The sequence below is a fragment of the Hipposideros armiger genome, unplaced genomic scaffold (genome assembly GCF_001890085.2).
Source record: "Hipposideros armiger isolate ML-2016 unplaced genomic scaffold, ASM189008v1 scaffold_43, whole genome shotgun sequence".
Lineage (NCBI taxonomy): Eukaryota > Metazoa > Chordata > Mammalia > Chiroptera > Hipposideridae > Hipposideros > Hipposideros armiger.
In genome coordinates, this window is record NW_017731393.1 from 2,577,057 (window position 1) to 2,590,175 (window position 13,119).

At 54.1% G+C, this 13,119-nt stretch overlaps 1 protein-coding gene across 11 annotated transcripts in view; it reads right to left on the reverse strand.

Annotated features, from left to right (window-relative positions):
• Nucleotides 1-3,386: 3,386 nt before the first annotated feature.
• Nucleotides 3,387-13,119, reverse strand: part of WDR20 (WD repeat domain 20) — a 67,635-nt gene continuing 57,902 nt past the window's right edge. For 5 of the 11 annotated variants that reach the window (XM_019639321.1, XM_019639322.1, XM_019639320.1 and 2 more), the window contains one exon: nt 3,390-5,308. In XM_019639321.1, coding sequence (XP_019494866.1) covers nt 4,031-5,308 — 1,278 coding nt within the window. In that variant the 3' untranslated portion in view covers nt 3,390-4,030. Of the gene's footprint in view, nt 5,309-8,608; nt 8,863-13,119 lie in introns of those variants that run through there. The other 6 variants (XM_019639323.1, XM_019639319.1, XM_019639318.1 and 3 more) reach the window with 3 other exon arrangements.

Genomic DNA, 13,119 nt, shown 5'->3' on the forward strand with positions numbered 1-13,119 from the left:
GAGAGAAGCAATTGCACTATGACAAGTTCGTGTGACAGAGGCAGCCGTGGGTGAAGGCACTTGCACGCCCGTGTGAACCGGCTCTGGGTGTCAGAGGAATCCTCGCGAGCCCCGGGCTCACTTCCCCAGACTGCCGAGCTCCTTGGTGACCGGCCTGCTCTGGACAAGGAGAGGACCTTGCCACCGTCCCTGCGTGCTGCCAGGACGGCAGCATCTCCAGGTTCCTCGGCAGGCTTACACGTGCACGCAGAGGTGCCCTGCCCAGCACAAGGGGACAGTCACCAGAGCTCAGCCGCTTCCCCAGTTCCCCTGCACGTGGGGACGGCAGGGCCTGAGCCCACCGGCACAGAGAGCTCCGTGCATCTTTTCTAGGATGTCCAGTCCAACTCTGCTGCTAGTTCCTCTGTCACAGACACAGACGTGGCCTCCGCGTCGTCCAAAGCCTTCTGCAGCCCTCGCCAGCAAACCCTGTGGCTTCCCCCTCACACTCTGAGCTTCCTCGACAAGGAAGTCAAACATCTCCCTCCCAGGTAAGAGGTGTGCGCAGACGCAGCCATCGGCCCAGCAGCCTCACCAACTCCAGGGCACGCTCAGTCCTTGACAGTTTCTTCAAAATTCAGGACGTACCCCAGGAAGCAGAGGCGGCAGGGAAGCGGCTGCCTAGCTGGCTGCCCGCCTTGAGGACCTGGGTGTTAGGCAGTGGGGCAGGCAGCGTCCCAGCCGGGAGGGACGGGGTGCCTGGTACAGTGTCAGCGCGTGTCGTCCCTCAGGGAGACAGTCATCGTCGGCATCGCTCGTTTCTGTCCTCCCCGCCCCGTTTTTCTGTCGTAAGGCTTCTGTCCTCGTCCCAAGCCAGTGCCTCACTTCCAAAGTGCCAGAGGTCCGATCAGCACAAAAGACAAAGGTTCTTTACCACTGTTTGTTTACCTAAATTTAGAACCTAGGGTCTGCTACTCCCTCTGACACATTTGCTTTTAGAAGAAGGCCAGGCTTTCCAGAAGCTTCCGCCTCCAGCCCCCTCAGGGGTTTTGAACTCCCCTGCCAGGCTGGGCGGCTCTGAGGTGGCTGGGGCTGGGCTGGCCCATGGCTTTGCGAGCCTGCCTCACCGAAGTAGCAGCACAAACCTGGCTTCTGGAACTCCTGCAGGTTTAAAAGGCAAGAGGCGAGGCAGAGCAGGGCAGTGGGCGCTGTGCCTCCTGCAGGGAGGGCCCGGATGCCAGGGCCCTGGCACTGGATTCCTGTCGGTGCTTCCCATCCATGCGTTTCCGTGCAGGACAGAAGAGTAATGGCCTCCTTTCCCACCACTTCGTTCCAGAGGGTAGGTTAGAAAAGACATTCTCGCTCAAGATGATTTAAGCTGACCAACTGAAAAATCGCCACGAGGCAGCTCAGAGCTCGGGGGGGGGGGGGGGGGGGGGGGGGGAGGGACACGACGAACCACCCCTCGGTTTCCCGCCTCGGTTTCTCTCGGTGGCACTGTGCCCCATCCAGCTGAGGTCAGGAACCCAGCTGTCGTCCCCCTGCCCCCAGGTCTGTGGAGCAGACCTCAGAAGCAAACCCGAGGAGGAGGGGAGATGCCAGCGCCCTCTCCTCCTCGAGCTGGCGGCAGCTTTGGTCCTGGTCTTGGACCACACTTTATGTTCTGTCCGCGAGGCTGCAGGACAAGGGCTCTGGGTGCTGTCAAAGCAGGGCACCAGAGCAGGGGGCTGGGAGCCAGCCTGGGCCTCCCCAGCACCTGACGCCCAGCACGGGGCCCCAGCGGGGGACCAGACAATGAGGGCACACTCACCAGCACAGACCCAAACAACAAGACAGGGACCAGGCCCCAAACCCCAAACTGCCGGAGCCTGGATTGTAAAACCAGAGGTGGGGGGGGGGTGCATGAGCACCGCAGGCTTCTTCTATCAGAGCTTGTGTATTAGGGAGACAAGGACTTCCTCCTCTTGCCCCCCACCCCCCACTGACAGGCTGCCTCCTACGTTAAGTTACCCTGTCACGGCACCTGGGCAACCCCTTTTACGGCAGCCAGTGCAGCTGAGGATGTTAAATGGCAGACGGAGCCAGAGGGCAGGTGCCCAGGTCCTAAGTGCGGTTACTGGGGCGCGCGTTCCCACAGCTTCCCCGCCGGCGGTGAGGCAGCCGCGAGCAGAGCACTGCAGCCCCAAGGACACAGAAGCTGCCCCGTAACGGCCGCCACCTGGGAGGCCACATGCAAAGCCCCGAATTTTGAAACTGCATACTCACTGCCTCAGAAGCATTTGAAGGGAGTTTCTGAAACCAGGGCACAGGGAGCTCACTGGGGCGCTAGTTCCTAAGCTCCCCAATGGATGGACCCTCCAGCCCCCGAAGCTGACAGTGCACAAGGACACTGTCTGTGCTGCCTCAGACGGCCAACATTTAGGAACAGAGGCTCACATCCTCGCGTGGAGAGGACGTTCACATTCCCGGGGGCCGTACGCACGAACGGGGTGACACGCACCTGGGAGGCCACCGTGGTGCTCATGGGGCAGAATGTGGCCACCGCGATCACAGGTGACAGAAGCCACTGGCACTGAGGGGCCTGACGGGTACAGGGGACATGTGCGGGGTGGGGAGCAGGCCGGGCCTCCCTGGGAGGACTCCAGCAGCCAGTCCCAGGTCTTCACTTTGCTGAATCACGCTCCCTGCTCAAACCAGTATAAATGGTCAGTGCCTCCATATTTAATCCCAAAGGTATGCGAAACACAAACCTAAATGACCAAAATAAGTTAACAAATGAGATAACCATCATCTTGACACAAAACAGAGCTCACAGAACATCTCATCCTCGTGAACACAGATTTGAAACTCCTGGCACAGGTGACAGGAGCATAAGAAACCCCAATGAAATGCTGCAGTTCCCAGGAAAGCAGCGGGTTGGTCCAGAGTCCACACTCACCGCAGCCAAGGCCACCAGGGCCCGGGAGACAGGCTGGATGGAAGCCCTGAGGACGGAGCCTGAGGGCCAAGCCAGCATCAGTGTCCCAGGAGCAATCTGGGTTCATGGCTGCCATCCAACCAGAAAGCGGGGCGACCTGCACTTGTGCTTACTGCTGGGGGGATACCAGAACCCGAGCTGGGGGAGTCTGTCTGCCGGGGGCCTACAGCCAAGTGCCTTTTGGACCAAATCAAACAAAACAACCCCGTCTCCCCACCCCCTGAATAAAGCAAAAGAAAACAACACCTGCTTTTCCTCGTTAGTTTCCTTCCCTGCTGAGGGCCCCTCGCCCACAGGCAAAGAGCGTTCGACAGGAAGGGGCTGGGCTGACGGGCAAGAGGCCCTGACAGGTGCTGGTCCCGAGGTGCCCAGGTCCCAGGTAACGGGGTATGTATTTAGTGCACAGAATCTCAATCAAAGTGGTACAAACTGCTTCTTTGAAAAAAGATGTTTATTAAACAATTTTAATTGTCATAAAATGACTAAAATGGGTTTTAAAAATTAAGGCTCTTCTCTTTCTGTGGATTGCCAGAACAATGTAAAAATAATATCAATCAACCCTGCTGAACGCTTTGTTCCTAAAGTTAAATTTCATAGATTCCTAAACATTTTATGATTAAGATAAAAAATCGGACTATAAATGACAATTAATGGCCGTCCGTACTGAACACACGTTCTGATCAGGTGTACAATATTCTAATTGAGTAGTTAGGCAAAAATATTCCAGTTAAAGCAGAATTTTTAATTTTAGCATTTTAAGTCATTGTTTCCCCCACACTGTCATGATTTTCCTAAAATCGAAATAGTCTAATACGGGAACACTAACCTTGGGACTCTATATACTCCCAGGAGGGTGACTGACTTGGCTGGCAATTAGCTTGATTATATTTTTTTAAACGTTCTAAGGTGAATTATCAAATGATTCAGAATTACATGGCATGCAGTATCCAAAATTATGGCTCTGATGCATTTAGATTTACATTTAGAAGAAGTGTCATTCACATTCATTGTACACCCCACCCCTCCCGCAAGGAAAACATGTCTACCTAGTCACGTTCTCGAGCTGGCGCAGCGTTAAGGGTTAAAACTTACCACTTTACCAGGCCTTCCCCATGTGCAAATAAATCCCTCCTGACAAGCAGTGACTATACAGTCTTCAAGAAAAATTAACACAGTCAGTCTCTCATGTGCTATCTTTTTACAGATGAGCGGCTCTAACAAGGGGACGTCTTCCATTCGAGGACACAGAGGTGTCCCCAGAGTTTTAGCAGGGTCCGTTTTGGTTTTCGTGACCAGGTTCAGTTTGTCGCTGCTCTTACTGGAAATGTGCCCCATGCTGTGGTTCCGTTTGTGGTCTTTCTCGTGGTGCCGGTCCTTCCGGTCATGTAGTGAGAGCGTCGCGAATTTGCTGACCCCAGAAGCAATGGCCCCGTCGGCCACGTTGCTCTTGCTGCCAGCACTGGAGACGGTGGAATGCGGGAGGCTGTTGGACCGCGGCAGGGGCGGGGGTGCAGAGTTGCCGGGTGTCGTGACACTGTTTCCAGTGCTTCCGGAGGGAGGGCTCGTGGCATTCATGACATTTGTGTGTGTCCTTGCTCGCGAGAGGGGTTGGTGAGGGAAAAGGATGTCTTCTGTGAGGTCCCACAGGCAGAGCTGTGTGTCCTGGCCCACTGAGCCAAACCGATAGGTGACACTGACGGGGCGGCTCTCTGTGGAGTTCCGTTTGGAGAGCCTGGACTGTGTGCTGTTTGCTCGGTCTCTACCAAAGTGGAGAAGGTCCTGGAAGTCCTCGTCACTGCCACTAAACTCCATAGGGTCGCTTTCTTCTACACTCGTGGTATAGGGATCGAATGCCACAACACTGACCCAGGACTTGTGCCCGTGGCCTCTAGCTATCACTCGGCAGTCTACAAAAGACCAGACTGTCACCAGGTCGTCCTCGCCACCTGTCACGAGGTACTTGCCGTCCGGACTCCAGCACACACAGAGCAAGCCTCCGAAGTAGCTTTTCATGGAGCCATGCAGCTCCACCGAGTCGAAGCCGAACACCCGCAGGAAGCCATCCTGGCTCACGCACGCCAAGAACTTGCCATCTGGGGAGAAAGCAAACTCGTTGAGGGCCCCCTCGCCCACCGTCCACTTAAGGAGAGGGTTCCTCGTGGATTTGCTCTTGCAAGTGTGCACGGCAAAGCTGTCCCCCTGCTTCAGAAGCTGGTAGTGGGGGGCTGCGGTGCCACAAGTGTGCTCCACGTTATACAGGTACATGGCCCCGCTCGAATGGGCCACTAGGAAAAGGCTTTCCGAACCGGGAACCCATTTGACACAGGTTACACGTGACTTGTCTATTAGTCTCTGTGAAGACAAAGGAGAACAAGTTATCACAATGGAGAAGCTTAAAGGTCTACTTTCCAGCTAGTAAGCTTGTCTGCTGCTCGGCAGGAGGGACAGTCCAGCCGGGCACTCCACTTTCTACCCCGCGGCCGGCCGGGCCAGCGCAGAGCACTCTGGCCGCCTGTAGAATTACCTTCCAGAGTGGCACCTGGGTGTGAGGCCACTGTCTTTCACTGAGGGAGTCAGTCATTCAACAGACATGGCACCAGGTGCTGGGACACTGGTGAGAGGGCAGCCCTCGGGCACGTGTCACTTCTTACGCTAGGAGGGTCTGTGCCTGCGATTCACAGCACAGCCTCCTCTCTGCGAGCACCCAGGAGACCCTTGCCGTCCTCCCGGGTCCCTCTGCGCTTTAGCGTCACTGTGAGTCACATGCCGACCACCCCTGACCCTGTGCTGTGCAGCCCCCGCCAGCAGCACACACACCCTGGCTCGGCCCCAGGAACCTTCCTCCCTCAGACCCACTGTCCTGGGCACGTCTGAAAGCAACTCCTCCAAGTCTTCCTGGGAACCAGGTGGAGCGAAAGAAAGAAACCGGGCTGATTCAGAAGGACATGCCTCATCGCTGCCATGCCACTCCCGCTCATTTCTGCTCCACTGACCAACTAGTTCTTTAGATCAGGAGCCTCGCCTTTAAAACCAAAAGAACAAAAGGCCAAAAGCAAACACCACCCAAAGGCACTGTACCTTCCCTGCGTGCAGATGTGCCAGGGGGCCACGGGCGCGGCACCTTCCACACGGTAGCCCTCTCTAGGCTGCCTGGTCCCCAAATTGCATCACCAGAAACCAGCCAGAAGGTCCCAAGTTCTTTGCAGACGCCCCTATTGCACGCCCAGCCACCACCTTGGAACCCGGCAGACTTAGGGCGAGCAAAGTCGCCGCTACACCTAACGGGCTGGGAGTCCCCAAGCCCTCCGAGAAGCAGGGCGCCGTCTGCCTCATCGGCTTTGTGCCGTGTCTGCTGTGTGTGCTGCACTTGCACAGAAAATGAAAAAGGCTTTTCAAAGAGAGATTAATGAACCACGCGAGCTGCTGCAGAAAATTTGACCCCAGAAGGCCAGTGGAGACACAGGAGGCCTGGCCCTGTGCAGCATGCAGGGCCCAGGGGTTGGGGACAGGGGGTTGGGCAAGGGTCACTCAACAGCAGGTGTCACCGCCTGTTGCTCCGCAGTGTCACAGCCATAGGATGACAGACTGGCCTTCTTAAATGAACAGAGACAAGGCGAGCCGGCCTTAGGGCCACAGTCCACATTTTCACGCCCCGCCTTCTCCCAGCCTGCCTGGTGGCAGCTCTAATAGGCCTAAGACCTACACTGTTGCCAGCAGCGTAAGAGCCTGGTGCCACTCTGGCGTGGTTTCCACCAGCCTGTCACCATCTCTTCGACAGGATGTCACAGAGGTAACTTGCAAAGCCAGATCAGGGCTTGTGTTTTTGGGGTCCGACCCCCAACCCAACAAACCTTGCTGTACCACCAGGCCCAGGCTGCCCCAGCATTCCTGACCCCGCAGAGGTGACTGGCCTGCTAGCTCAGGGTCTAAGGGTCGCCATGGCGCAGCACCCATCGGTGGCCTTGTCAAGTGCTACCGCAGCTACCCCAGGCTGGGGCCGGAGTGTGGTCCTCACCCTCGCACCGTGGCTCGCTCTCCTGCACCCCACATTCGCCACGCCCACGTCAGACATCAGTGTGCCCCAGATCGCCTCTGTTACTCTATTGTGCTGAAAACGCTAAGAACATCAACACCTTCAGCACTGTGGTGAGGAGAAAACTTTCTTTTTGGCTTTAAGAAACACAACAAAAATAATTCCATCAGGGGCCGGCTGAGTAGCTCAGCTGATTAAGAGCTCGCTTGGGAGCACCAGCTCTGAGCAGCAGGGCTGCAGTTCGGATCCCACATTGAGGGCCAATGACGCTGCACCCTCTACAGCTAAGATGATGAACAACAGCTCGACCTAGAGCTGGGAAGCTGTGAGTCACTGGCAATGGCGTAGGCTGCAGCGGGGCTGCAGTGGGCTGCCATAAGCTACCGTGAGTGGCTGGCAGCCAGCGTGAACGGCCGGCAGCCGGTGTGAGCTGCCCGGAGCCGCTGTGAGCAGCCGACCAATGACGGGTGACCGATTGCCTCACCCGGGAAGAGCACAGTGATCATACCAACATGGGCCAGTGAAGCGACGTCCTCCACAACTAGACTGAAGAACAAAACAGCAATTTGTCTACCTGTCCATTACCCTTCCCCGATTCCCCAACGCTGTTCCCCTCCCCCCAATTCCCAATAAAATCTTTAAATAATAATAATAATAATAATAATAATAATAATAATAATTCCATCAGAACTCAGCATGGTAACACTGCCAAGTGAAAGCAGCACTGCTGTGTAACTGCGGTATGAAGATGAGGAATTACAGCAGCATCGTTAAACTGAGCATTACTGGGGTGACAAAACACCTTTAAGGACCATATTCCGTATTAAAAGGGGGCGCCGAGAGCACTGCCAGCGGACCCGTGGCTGTGCCTTGCGGACAGAAGCCTGCGCCCACGTTCCACGCCCTGCCGGGGCACCTTCGTGGACACTCGTCACGCTCCAGAACTGTGAACCGGGCAACTGCAAACCCAAAACACAAAAGGACCGTGGAGGCCGCTCGCTGTGGAAAGGGTTTCTCACGGGTTCTGCACCGTGTGCTCAGGCCCAGGGACAGTGTAGGCCCCATCTGGGGGCCCGGGGTTCAACACGTCTGGGGTGCGTGGTGGCCACAGCAGGACAGCAATACCAACTTCCACAGAGGAGCTACTGTGTGTGCCAGGCTCTGCGCACGTGCTCTTCAATCCTTACACTTGCCCTGCAGGGTAAGTGTTGCTGTTTTCTGACCGGATAACACACTCACCATCCAGATAAAGGGGGAGCCTCACTCACACCCCGTCCTCCATTCCAGAGCCCGTCCCCAGTCACTGCTAGCAGCTTCCTGTTTCTCACTCGGGGTGACTGGCTGCGTGGACCCGCCGTCCTCCTTCCTACCAGCCAGCCCCGTGGACCGGCTGCCCCTCTGCTATCTTGTTCAGTAATTCACCTCGGACCTCTGTCTGCACGGGGACCAATATGGCTTCCTTATTCTTTTCTGAAGCTGCCAAATATTCCGCTAGACGAACACACTGCAATTTAGTTTCAAAGGCCCCAACCAACGGACATTTATTCGCAGTAATCACCTGGTGCAAACGGCAGCTTTCACTTGCATGAGTATCGCTTGCAGGATAAACTCCCAGTGGCATCGCGGGGTCAGCTTACAGGTACTGCCAGATTACCTCCGTGGAAGGTGTCATGTCTGTTCCTGTCAGCAGTGTAATTAAGGGCGGCCGTTTCCCCACAGGGAGCCAGGTGCTACTGCCATGCTGCCCACAGGAGGTAAGAGGCTCCGGAAACTTGCCCAAAGTGCCATCCGCTCACCACGCACCTGCTCACTTATGTTCGGGTGCAGTCGGCCTCCACACCCAAGGAGTCGGCCAGCAGCAGATTGAAAATAACTGAAAGAAAGTTCCGCTGCTGATGACAACGTGTAATTGTCGTCAGGCCTACGGTAGTGCTGGCTGCGTCTGTACTGAACATGTACTGACTTTTTTCTTGTCATTGTTCCCTAAACAATACAGCACAACAACTATTTACCCAGCGTTTCCACTGTACTAGGTCTTACAAGTATCTGGGGAAGGTTTAAAACCTTTCTGCCATGACAGTCAGATATATCCAAATGAATATTTCCATCCGCTGAATGCAGATGGAAACTTCCAGAAAGGAAGTTTAGAAAAGCAGATGTACATTTTTCTATATTTTTGTGTTTTTTAAGAATGAGTAACAATAGGAAATTTTTATACATAAATTTCATTTACATACAAAGCAGCTTAAATTGTTATTAAATGCATAAAATAGTCAAAATATCAACAGTTTGGTTTTTGTGGATTTCTGACACAGTTTGACCAAAAAACTTGAAATCAATTAATGCAGGGAAAGAATTCAAGTACACAGGGGGGATGCACATAGGTCATCTGCCAATACGACACCACTTCATATAAACCCGCAGGTTTGGGTCTCGAGGGGGTTCCTGGAACCACTCCCCACGGATACCCATCCATCCATTTATCCATCCATCCATCCACGCATACCAGACACCAGGCACTGATACAGCACTGATTAAAACAGACAAAACATCCCTTCCAGTCCGGAATTTACATTCAAGTGGAAAGAGAGGACAGTGAAATTTACAAGACCTGATGGTAATGAGTGCTGTGGGGACCAAGCAGCCAGGGAGAGAAGACGAAGTGCCCTCACACAGGCCGGCCTGCCCAGGCCTTTCTCCGCAGCAGCGAGGGCTGGCTGAGCAAAGTCTGGAGGCGGCACACAGCAGGCCGAGCGGGTGTGGGGGAGGTGAGAGGGTGTGGGGAAGGACACTCTGCACAGGGAACAACTCTGAGCAAACCACGCATTAGACATCCCCGAGACAGAAGACCAGTGCAGGGGGAATGGACTGGGCAAGGGAAAGAAAGCACACCTGTTCTGGCGGGCACACCTGAGTGGGGGCAAGGAATGAGGTCTGGAGCTGTGAGCGGGACTCAGGGGAAGGGGCGGGGCTGCGAGCCTGAAGCCCTGAGCGGCCCATCCCAGAGCCCTACACAGAGGGAGTGGGACCGGTCTGAAGTGAGCAGTGCTCAGAGTGTAAAATACACACTGGACTCTGAAGACTAGAAACTTACAGGACCAGCCATTCATAATTTTTATATTGACTAATGGATGTTGAAATAATATTTTGGATATGTTGGATAAAGTAAAATCGCTATCTCGCCTACTCTTTACTTATTTGCTGTGGCTATGAGGTGTGAGATTGCCTGCGAGGCCCACACTGTGTATTTCTCCCGGCAGCCAGCTCGGCTGCAGGCAGTGGGGGCACTGAAGGCTGCTGAAAAGGGAAGTGACAGAATAGTGTGAAATCCCCCAGCAGTGGGGGGGTGGGAGGGACCGGTGAGGAGGCTATGACAACGGTCTGAGACAACAGTCTTAAGCTTGACCAGTGCAGGGTGGCAGGATGGGCTGTTCCCAGTGGACGGGGCTGGGTGGTGAGGGGCATGTGAGGGCTCCTTGGTTTTAGCCAGCGTGACTGGGAACGCGGTGATAGAAAAGAATGGGACGTGTGTGACTAAGCTGGGGAGAAATCCAAGTGTCCTCATCTAGCAGGTGTCTAATGGAAACGACCAGGAAGACAAGGAAATCAGCTGTGAACAGGGAGGGCCAGGTCTGCGACTTCCTAAGCTCTCCAAGGAAGAAGGTATAGCAAGGAAGGTGTGACACTCTGGAAAAGCCCTACTTATAAGGAGCCGGACAAAAGCAGAAGGAAAAGCAGAGAGAGCGACTCAGAAGTCCCATGAGGAGAGGAAGGAGCCAATGCTGAGTGTCCACGATAGGCCAGGCGCTCTGCTCTGGGCATCAGAATTTCCCTGTCAGGTGACAGGGTCTTTGAGGTCTGCTGTTATCCAGACCAGGAAGTGAGGCTCGGACAGGAAGCGCTTCTGGCAGGCAGAGGCTTCCTTAGGCAGCCCAGGGAAGCAAGTGTGGGGATCAGGAAGAGAGTGCGGGAAGGATCAAAGAGAAGCAAGCCCCTGCTCCCAGCTGGAGGGGAGAAGCCAAGGAAGCGCTGACAGGCAGAGGTGAGGAAGCTCTGGTGGGAAGGAGCTGAGGGCCTGCACCCCACTCCACAAACCCATGGAGCAAGGGGCAGGGCAGGGCAGGGCAGGGGCGGGGGGAGCAGCAGGGAGACTAGGCAGCAAAGAACAGTCCCTGTGAGGTCACCTGGCACAGCCACTGGGCTTTCCATTAAAGATTAGAGTCAAATTCCAAGATGATCCATGGCCTTTTTAAATAATCACTTTCATAAAAAAATCAAAACCAAAATCTGGACATCAGCGTGCCATTTTTATGTCAAGACACCTAGCCTGGAGTGGGCACCCACACCCACGCCTCCCCCACGGACCCCATTCTGAATGCCAAAGAAACGGCCCCATTTCCGATAATGATCCAGTGAAAATCAAACACATACCCAAACTACCATTACAACAGCATTACTAGACAAGGTTTCCTAAAGATACTCAACTAGTTGAAAAGCAGCAAGAATACAAATCGATTTGCATCCACATTAAAGCACACTGCTAAAAGGAAGCTCTCCAAAGCACTTTTGTTTTCTTTGTATTTTCTTTCACTACGATCAACATGACAAGCAGCGAAAGGGTATTTTGGGGGACTGGGTATGGATTTTAAAATGCAGGTACTGGGCCTGCCGAGTGGCGCGTTGGTTAAGAGCTGGCTTGGGACACCAGAGGGCCCCGGTTCGGATCCCACATATGAGGGCCAGTGACACTGCCCTCCACAGCTAAGATGCTGAACAACAGCTCAACCTGGAGCTGGGCTGCCATGAGTCGCCTGTGACGGAGTAGGCTGCAGCCCCTGTGGCAGTGGGTTGCCATGGGCTACCGTGTGTAGCCAGCAGCCAGCGTGAGCAGCCAGCAGCCGCCGTGAGCAGCCGTCCAGAAGCCGGCGACTGATCTGCCTCACCTGGGAAGAGCCGCAATGATGGTGCCAACTTGGGCCAGTGAAGCAACGTCCTCGACAACTAGACTGAAGAACAAAAATGACAGCAACTTGTCTGTTCCCCTTCCCCCAATTCCCCAGCACTGTTCCACTACCCCAATTCCCCAACAAAAATCTTAAAAAAAAAATAAAAAAAATACATAAATAAATAAGTAAAATGCAGGTATTAACTTATAACAAAATACTACAACAAACAATTCAAAAACCACGGCAGGTGGTGGGAAAGCCACAGTGGAGCCACAGGTCAAAATGGCAGTAAGGGCTTTGGTTGTGGAACTCACTAAGGCAAGCGGCTCCCCTCAGGAAGTACTGGGAAGGGTACGTCCAGGCCCTGTAAGCGAGGATCAGATGCCATTTTTATCAAATGTGTCAAAGCTGTACGGAGTAGATCACCATGTGTTCATCTTCCTTCCTTCATTAAAAAAAGCAACAACAGAGACAGAACTAACCAAATGTACAGACCCACTCTTTTGTTACAGAGCTGGACAATACTGCAAAACTGGGTCTCACTCCCCTCCCCCACTCCCAAGGCACTGGCCAGGAGGCATCTGCAGCTGGTGGGATTAGAGAATTCACAGCCTTGGGCCAGTAGCCCGTCAGGGTCAGGACCTTCTCCCATGCCCTTCACTCAGACTCGCTCTCACAGCCATAAGGAGACCAGAGCCCACCCAACGTGCTGGGCCTGGCCTCCCAACCTACGAGAAGCAGGACGTCAGGAACAGAGGGTCTCACTACACGTTAGTAATGAGAGAAGCCAAGATGACAAGTTCTTTTTCAATTTTACATCTTACCCAACAATCAAAATATACTTGAAAACCCTCTGACGTTACTATTCAATGGCTGCAACCTGGAAATAATCAGAAGTTTTAAAACGACTGAGTTTAAGGCTGAGTTCGTCATCGTATAGAAACTGTCCCTGTATACTTTCTCCTCCACAATACGTCATAACCACTCGGAATAAGAAGTGAACCCCTCCTCCCTTTGGGATACTCACCCCCCAAAGGCTGAATGCTGCTGGGGCAACTCTCCGTCCCAGGTGGCTTTTACTATGAAGGCAGGCCCCGTGGTCTGGGAGCTTACTGGATGTGCCAAAGCACTCTCAGCAGAGGCCTGGGAGACACTTTCAAAGGCACAATATATATAGAACAGAG